Genomic DNA, 8,925 nt, shown 5'->3' on the forward strand with positions numbered 1-8,925 from the left:
GAAAAAGTATAATTACCTAAAGAAATAGCAAGACAATTGGAACAAGCTCTCTTTAGCAGTCAGATTATTAGGTAATGGAATATTAAAGTCTAGGCTATACACGCCTACATACATAAGTAATCCAGTAACAGAACCTCAAAGCAAATCTGGAGATTGCTCAGTCTGCCAAGACATTTATAGCATTGAATTCAAAGTGCCATAATGACAAGAGTCTTATTTCAGGTAGCAGAGCTCATATTGCAAACCCCCCCCCCCCCCCTATAGTAACAGTGCCTAGTGCACTCTGGTTTTAATCTAGAGCTACAGCAAGCAGCTGCAAATCTCACACATAGCTGGGCTTACTGGATGCTTTCACACGCAACTTTATACATCTGTAAATGTACAAGAAAGAATATTACCGCTTGTCCGTACACTGCCTCTGCTGGATCTCCATTTGAAGTCAAACCACCATGAACATATGAAGAATTCTTTCCATAAAACCTACAACACAAAACATTTTTTTTTTAAAAGTGGAACATCCCTATCGTTGTGTACAAGAGAGAAAGTGCACATCACCATGAACAGACAAGTCTGCTATGAAAGGATACCAATTTTAAAACAACGTTGAAAAACAGTCAAATACAAGAAATGTGCCTCATTTGAATTAATATTTTAGCTTTTGATTTTAAAAATATATGCAGTCTGAAAGACATATACGGATTCAGGAAGGTAGGGAAGAACTTCAGTTCTGTGCAAAAAACTCAATCCATGAAGCTTCCCACATAATCATCTCATGGATATTTTTGAGTAACAGAATTTTAGATCCATTGAATGGAAGCTTCAACATCCATTATGAAAAAACTCTTACACCCTTGGTTAATAACAAAGTTCACAAAACATTACTGATACATTAAAATGGAAAGAGTTTCCTAATGCAGTTAATGTCAAATAAAAATAGTAAATGACAAAATTGATCATAGCTCAAATGAAGATGGATAACAAATGCAATTGTTGGCTTTCAAATTAAGACAACTTGCAATGAAAGTGAAGAGTGGTGGAAGCAGAGACAATAGTAACTTTCTAAAGGGAATTGAATATATATTTGAAAAAGGAAAATAATTACAGGGCAATGGGAAATAGCAGTTGACTGGGACTGATTGGACACCTCCCATTCAAAAGAGCTGGCATAATGGGCTGAATGGCCTGCTCCTGTGCTGTATGGCTATGATTAGTCATCTTTTTTACTCTTGAGTATAAGCACTATTTTCACTCACCAGTAATTCCTAACTGTAATGGAATACACTGTCTGCAGGTAGGCTGGCAGCAGCACATTTTAGAACTAATTTAGAGCCCCAATGAATTGATGAGTTAACAGAAACTATGTTATATAAAATATTAAAACTGAAAAATTACAAAACGTTATTTACAGAACTGCAGACACACCAAAAACATGCAGTGGGAAAGAACACCCCACTCAAAACAGCAGGGTACTAGCATACAAGGAAATAACTACTGCCTGCAACTGGCAGACCGATTAGCCAGTCTCAGAAGAACATATTTTCTTCAAATTCATAGCTCATGGGGCAATATTTCAGTAAGAAATTAGTTTGTATTTCTTCCAAACTGAAGTTTGCAAAATATCATGTATGATATGAGCATGTTGTATGGAAAATTCATATCAACGTTTTTATTAGACTGCCAGTTACACACACATCCAATTAAATAACTCATCTAGTCTATAATAAATAACATTTTTAAGTCTCATGAGCCTTTGTGAAATATAATTTTTATTAACTTGCTACCTTCTGAGCCAGTAAGTATTTTCCTTAAAGTTCTAATTAATTCTGCAGAGGGCCTGACGGATTAGTAGAATATATGTTATCAACCTAGAGGAAGAAGGTACTGAGCTGAAATGCAGATACTAGAATATACTGTAATTTAAATCTAGGTTTCAGAATGCAATTGACGTGGCCAAAATGAACCAGTATTAGATACAGTAACTGACACTCTGGGCGGACAGAAACAGATCAAACAGGCTGTCTCATTCAGCATGAAACTGGTCACCCACTTTCACTTTTTCTTGCTATAATTTCCACACCTGAATGACCTACAATCACTTTCCCAGGATTTAGCTGACTCGGTCACAAACATGCCCTTGTTTTCATTCAGCACAGAAAAGCAGATGTTTGCAAAAAGTGCCAACTTACCTGTGTAAGTAGTCAGGGGCCTGGTTCAGCAGCGTGTAATACTGCCTCACAAATTCCCGCCCTACAAGCAGGGGACTTGGCTTCTCCATCACCATCTCTTTGGTCAACTGAGAATTGCTACAAAAAGAATTTAGAAAATAATCAGGGATACCTTGATAGGGTTATATAAACTAACCTGCTCAACTAATATTAGTTCAAAGGGATCAAGCTGAAAACATAAAGCTACTTATTCAGTGATAATTCACAAATGTAACACAGGCAGGCATAAGGATTGTAAAAACTGGTGCAATGGACTCTTATCCGGGATTGGATAGAGTGAAGGGGACTTCCTTCTGCACTTGACTATGGAAGCGCTGACCCACCCCAAGTACCTCATACTCCAGCTCTATTATCCATTACCTGGATAAACAGTTATTAAAAAGTCAACACATTTTTGAAGGCAGGGACTAGGTGCTCACTAATCTTGGCATGGATTTAATTCCAGCCTATATGAACAGAATGACAGTTTTAAAATTCCTATGCGAAATAAGATTGGGAAGTTTCAGCCCAGCTTCGAGCAGACACAGATCCATAATACAAAACTTAGGAAATTGGCAATCTCATCTAAAGTCATAGATGAAGGATAAAGCAGAAAATAGAAAGCTGTCTAAATGCTTCAATAGTGGGCTCATCTGAGATTGAAGATAATGGGGAATGTACCTCTCTGTACAACAATTGAGAATAATCCACAAAATGACTCAATTTCACCCACAGCAGCAGGCAACACCGATTATAATCCCCATAATGCCACATGAACTAACATTTGGAACAGGACTCAAACTAGGGACAATAAATAGAAGATAGCCACTAATAAATCCAAGAAAGAATTTAGAAGTAATTTCTTTTCCCAGAGAGTGATTAGAACTGGAACATTCCACCACATAAAGTAGTTGTGACGAATAACAGATGCCTTTAAGAGAAAGTCAGGTAAGTATATGGAGAAAGGAATACAAAGTTATATATACTGATATGGTTAGACAGAGGAGTTGGAGACTGCTTGGGTAGAACATAAACAGCAACATGGACCAGTAGGGCTGAAGGGCCTGCTTCCATTTTGTAAATTCTATGCAACCTGTTTTGAAATTCAATACTATGTCTTCTCTTCTTAATTTAGAAAACATCAACTTTTCTAAAACATTAACTTTTCTGCCTAACAATTTTTGAATTCATTATATCTGACGAATTATGCAGTTGAATCACATGATGTGATCACATCTCCTCTATGCCAAAATGTTAATGAAAGTATAGGGCAAAAGGCTAGGCAGTATAAAAACAATGAAAATACATCTATTAGTTTATTACACTAATCACATAATGCACCTGTATTCCACCATAGAGCACTTTACTAGAAAGTTGATACATCTAAGTCAGTCTTGCCTTCAGGTCACTGGAGTAATTAACGCCATGGTGAGCCCATTAGGATTGTATGTTACATTACAACAGTGTGTGGAAGGTGGATCGGACGGTACAGTATGTGGGCAGAAGGCAGTTGCAGCTCACTAAACCCGCCCAATTTCAAAAAAGGCTGCACCTGTAAGGTAACAGCATTGAGCATGCATCATTTTCCTCACCCTAGTTTGCACAATTTTTAGGTTTGCCTCTTTAATAATAGCGTTATTCATTTCATGAAGTCTGTACCTTGAAATCAGTTAGCTCAAGATTACTTTTGAACTTTCCCTGATATTCTCTAAGCTCATTTGCTTTTTGTTAGAACAAAGAATCACTCATCAGGGTATTCAGTAGCTAGAGAAATATTTACTTACTTTTATAATAAAACAAATTGTACGAACAGACCTGGAGAATCATTGCTCTGAGAAATACTACTCAGAAGGAAACATAAAACACCAAGTCACTGCCTGAAAGGGTGGTAGAGGCAGAAACCCTCATAACATTTAAGAAGTATTTGGATGTGCATTTGCGGTGCCATGGCATATGGCTATGGGCCTAGTGCTGGAAAATGGGATTAGGATAGTTAGGTACTTGTTTGACCGGCACAGATTCAATGGGCCGAAGGGCCTTTTTCTGTGCTGTAGACCTCTGTGACTCTTTGAAATTGGCATTGCTGGATTGCCAAGAAATGTTGAAACTTTCTATTATGGACTTCCAATAGTGAGAAATAAATGCAGTTATGTGGTTCTATTAGAAACACCTCTAATCAGTGTTCAAAACCCCGCAGCACGTTGATTTCCTTTTGTTTCCCCCATTCCCTAAATTATCATGACAGACAGGAACAGGTCTTCTCAGTCTCTAATTTCATCCTGGACAATTCTGCAATCACTAAAGGACTTCTGGAGAGTCCATTTCCAACGTTTGCTCGCAAAGTCAATCATCAAACATTGAATCTAGGCAACTCTCACACAACCAAATAATTAATTTACAAGGGAATGCCCTATACAGGATTTACATTTTGGGGGGGGGTGGGGGGGGGGCTTCACCACTTGAACCCGCCACCCAAAGAAATGAAAGACTCCAAGAGATTTGGCCATTTTTGCAAAGGAGTGAACAACAAGATTTTTTTAAAATGCTGAACGACAGGACCAGGCATTGTTCTCGCTCTTTCCAATTTGATCTGCAGGATTCATTCGCACAACTCGTAGGAGAAGCATGGTGAAGTCGAAGATTCCTGTTCCCCTGAAATAACCATCTGTGATCGGGAGGGGAATCGAGTCCACAGAAAGGAGACGGGGGACTGGAGAGAGAGAGAGAGAGAGATTGCCAGACAATGCCTGGCTCCTCAACACCCTTTCCACCCTGCCACATGTGGACAGTTGATAAGGGGATCCAATATCCAATTCCGAGTGCGGGGCGGCGATAGCAGGCTCAGTGCGGCAAGAGGTAAAGCCGAGGCCGAGCACGTGGGGGTGAAGCCAGGCCGCGGGGCCCGTGGGGAGGGAAAGGGAGTGTGAAGCCAGGCCGCGGGGGGGGGGGGGGTTTGGTGAAGCCAGGCCGCGGGGCCCGTGTTGCGGCGCCGGCTCCACTGCGGGAATCGGGGCCCCGGGTGTTAACCACGTGCGATCTGGACGCCCAACTCGGATGGAATGTGAAGCGGAGGCCGCCCACCGACAAGGACTGGGACAGAGGGAGGGAGGAGGGGGGGGGGGGTGAGCGGCTCAAGGGTCACGCCGAGGTCCCTGCGCCATTACCCACTACCCGAGACAGGAACAAAGGCCGGAACCCTACCCTCCACTCACCGCCCCCCCCCCCCCCAGCCTCCCCGACTCTGTCCCGGCGGAAAGGCCGTAACAAGCCTGGACTCCCCCCCCCCCCCCCAAACACCCCACCGAACCCAACCCACATACCACACCCGCTCGGCCGAGCCATGCAGCCGGGGGAATGGCCGCTCCCCTCAGGGCCGCGTTCCCGCCGCGGGCTCTGTGTAAAATGGCGGCGGCGGCGGCCGCCTTCCCTCCCTCCCCCGGCTCCCGGTCCCCGAGCCTCACAGGAGCCACTCACTCACCGCAAGAATCCGGGGAGAGGAAGGAAGGAAAGACCGAGCGAGAACTTTCGAGCGTGCAGGGAGGGTGAACCCTCTGCTTTCTCAATCCGCGCACTGAAATAAGTTGGGGATTTTTTTTTTTGGCCCTTTTTTTTTCAAAAAAAAATAAAACACCCGCACCGCCGAGGAGAGTGCCGGCTCGATCGCACACTAACCTGCTGGCAGAAAAGGCGGCCTGATTGACGGCCCCCGCACTCAATGGCGGGTCGGCCTGCGCAGCGGGGGCGTGGGCTCTCGCGGTGGTAAGCTAATGGGAAACGAGAGGGGCGGGGCTCGGCCAGCAGGTTAGATCGACCGGCGAAGGCTGCAGGAGCTGCGGGGGAGACCCCGTAGAGGGGGAGGACCACTCTCCCCGGGTAGCCAATCGTATTCGGAATCAACTTTGACTGACAGATTAGGGGGCGGGCTCTGTCTGAGACCAGCTGTCTCCATATAAGGATTGTGTGCAAACTTGGGGTGGGTGCAAGTTCAGAGCCCAAAATCAGTAAAATGTCGTAAAAGTGTTTTTTTAATATAGGAAGAATCGTGCAAGTTATGATAGTAAATATGCCAAAAGTAGATTTGAAGCAAGTTTCCAACCTCTAAGAGAAGCTTGCAATTGCTTTTATACTTCTCAGCTGGGATGATTCGTTATGTCACAAATGCTGTAATCAGGCAAGCACAGCGTCACTAGTGAATCATTTTATATATCCTCTCAATGTACAACAATTTAACATATCAACTCCATTGCTGTGTCCGAGTCAAAGTAGTTGCCAGTGCATTCTCTTCACCTGAGTAAAAAAACGATTCGTTCCAGAAGGTAATGGATAATAAGTGAGTTTGTTGCTTGAAGGAAATATCATGCCACCTTTGCCAGTTAGGGTATGCTGTGCATGTTAATTATCACATTAATTTTTGATGTTGAAGTCATTTGGTACTGCTTCCTCTAATTGCTGGTGTTCAGTCCACTGTGCTCTGCTCATGCTGATAAGAAATAGGCCATTCAGCCCTTTGAGCCTGCTCCACCAATCTTTGCGATCATGACTGATCTACCTCAAATCAACACTATCCAAATATCCCTTAATTCTATTTGTACCCTGAAATCTAGTGATCTATATTTTGGATAGACTCAACGACTGAGTATCCACAGCCCTCTAGGGCAGAAAATTCCAAAGATCTACAAGCTTTGAGCAGCATCCTCACATCTACCCTATCAACATCTTAACTTTATATGGTTCGATGTGATCACCTCTCAATCTTCAAAATTCTGTGGGATATAGATCTCGTCTGTTGAATCTCTCCACATATTTTTCTGTTATCCTTCTTCTCTTTCTATCAGCCTTCACTGTTCCAAAGTAAACAACCCCAACCAATCTTTCCAAAAAATCCTGCAGTCCTGGCACCATCCTCATAAATCTCTGTACCCTCTAGTTCAATCAAACCCTCCATGTAAAGAAGTGACCAAAATTGTACACGTAATATTCTAGAATATTTACAGCATAGGAGGCTGCCATTCTGCACTTCGTGCCCATGCCATCCCTCTGCAAGAGCAACTCAACTAGTCCCATTCCTGTGCCCTTTCCCCATGGCCCTGGAAATTTCTTCTCTTCCCTCTTGAAAGCCACAATTGGACCTGTCTCCACCACACTCTCAGGCAGTACATTACAGATCCTAACTACTCACTGTGTGAAAATATTTTCCTCGTGTTGCCTTTGGTTCTTTTCATCATAAATCAGTGCCTTCTGGTTCTTGATCCTTCCTGTCTACTCTGTCCAGACCCCTCATGATTTTGAACAACTCTATCAAAACTCCTCTCAAACTTGCCTTTGCTAAGGAGATCAGAACTAGCTTCTCCAATCCATTCAAGTAACTGAAATCTTTCATCCCTAGAACCATTCTTGAAAGTTTCTTTCTGCACCCTCTCTAATGCCTTCACATCCTTCCTAAAATACAGTGTCCCGAATTGGACATGATATTCCAATTGATGCCAAACTAGTTTTTTTTTTTAGAAAGATTCACCATAATTTCCTTGCTCTTGTACTCAATGCCTCGATTTATAAAAACCAAGATCCCGCATGCCTTATTAACAACAACAATTTGCACAGTACTCTAGCTGTGGTCTAACTAGTGTTTTGCACAGAAACAAAAAAAAATGCTGGAGAAACTCAGCAGGTCTGACAGCTTCTGTGGAGAAATTGAGTTTTTCCTGCTGAGTTTTTTCCAGCATTTTTTAATTCTGTTTCAGATTTCCAGCATCCGCAGTATTTTGCCTTTATCTTAGTGTTTTGTACAGATGGGCATCAATACTGCCTTGGCTGTCCAGTATCATCCACATCTCAAGAAGAACATTTTTATTTAAAAAACAAAGCATTTGCAGTAGAATCCCACAAATATAACAATCCCTTTTATGTTTATCTCTATTGATATTTTTTGCTGTACATCAGTCTTTTCTATAATAATGAAAACAGAAAATGCTGCAAATACTCAACAGGTCAGGCAGCAAAAGTGGAGAGGGAAACAGAGTTAACAGGGGAATTTTAACCCCCAAGTATGGATGAGTTGGGAGAGATTAGAATGTAAAAATTAGTGATTCTTTTACAAGAGGGACACAGTCTAGCTCCACTGGGCTCCACCTGGGTTTAATGGACGCCTGTTTGGTTGCCGGTGAGAAACCTACTCACCAAAGTCAGAGATTTCCTAATTGGATGTGGTGGTACTTAGGAAATGGTAATAACCTCTTTAAATTGTTTTTAACTTGGCTCCAAATTTAACCTGAGCAGGACATATTTCCTAGGATTCAGGAAACTGACCAGGGAAACAGAGACAAATTTGAGCAGTAGTTCGATGGGAATTTAAACTTGTCATTGTCCCATCTGAATAAAAGCTCACTTATTGCAGCTAGTTTCTCAGTTCCCTCTGGCAAACCTTGGCAAAAAGTGCCTGTGTAGAACAGCTTTTCTCGGCCTTTGAAGATTTCAAGTTGACAAAGTTAGATTGCGAAACACCTTGGTTGTGTTTGGCAGTACATTGGAAGTTGAAGACCATCATCATCCATGACAGTGATGACGTGCTGTGGTGAGATCAGCACATGCATAGGGGAAAGGCACATAGGAGAGAGGCTGGATTCGCAGGAGACACTACCCACTTCACAGGCAGAGGTTCAACTTCCTCGACCTCTCCGATGAACAATACTTCCGCAGGCTAAGGTTGTTATGTCAGGGGATG

The 8,925-nt window shown here is 42.5% G+C and overlaps 1 protein-coding gene across 7 annotated transcripts in view; it reads right to left on the reverse strand.

Annotated features, from left to right (window-relative positions):
* g3bp1 (GTPase activating protein (SH3 domain) binding protein 1) overlaps window positions 1-5,899 on the reverse strand; it is a 36,986-nt gene extending 31,087 nt beyond the window's left edge. For 3 of the 7 annotated variants that reach the window (XM_078551080.1, XM_078551078.1, XM_078551073.1), the window contains exons 1-3: window positions 5,683-5,870; window positions 2,187-2,303; window positions 399-480 (exon numbers count right to left, since the gene is read on the reverse strand). In XM_078551080.1, coding sequence (XP_078407206.1) covers window positions 399-480; window positions 2,187-2,281 — 177 coding nt within the window. In that variant the 5' untranslated portion in view covers window positions 2,282-2,303; window positions 5,683-5,870. Of the gene's footprint in view, window positions 1-398; window positions 481-2,186; window positions 2,304-5,524; window positions 5,656-5,682 lie in introns of those variants that run through there. The other 4 variants (XM_078551075.1, XM_078551076.1, XM_078551074.1 and 1 more) reach the window with 4 other exon arrangements.
* Window positions 5,900-8,925: the final 3,026 nt, after the last annotated feature.

The sequence above is a fragment of the Cetorhinus maximus genome, chromosome 10 (genome assembly GCF_964194155.1).
Source record: "Cetorhinus maximus chromosome 10, sCetMax3.hap1.1, whole genome shotgun sequence".
NCBI lineage: Eukaryota > Metazoa > Chordata > Chondrichthyes > Lamniformes > Cetorhinidae > Cetorhinus > Cetorhinus maximus.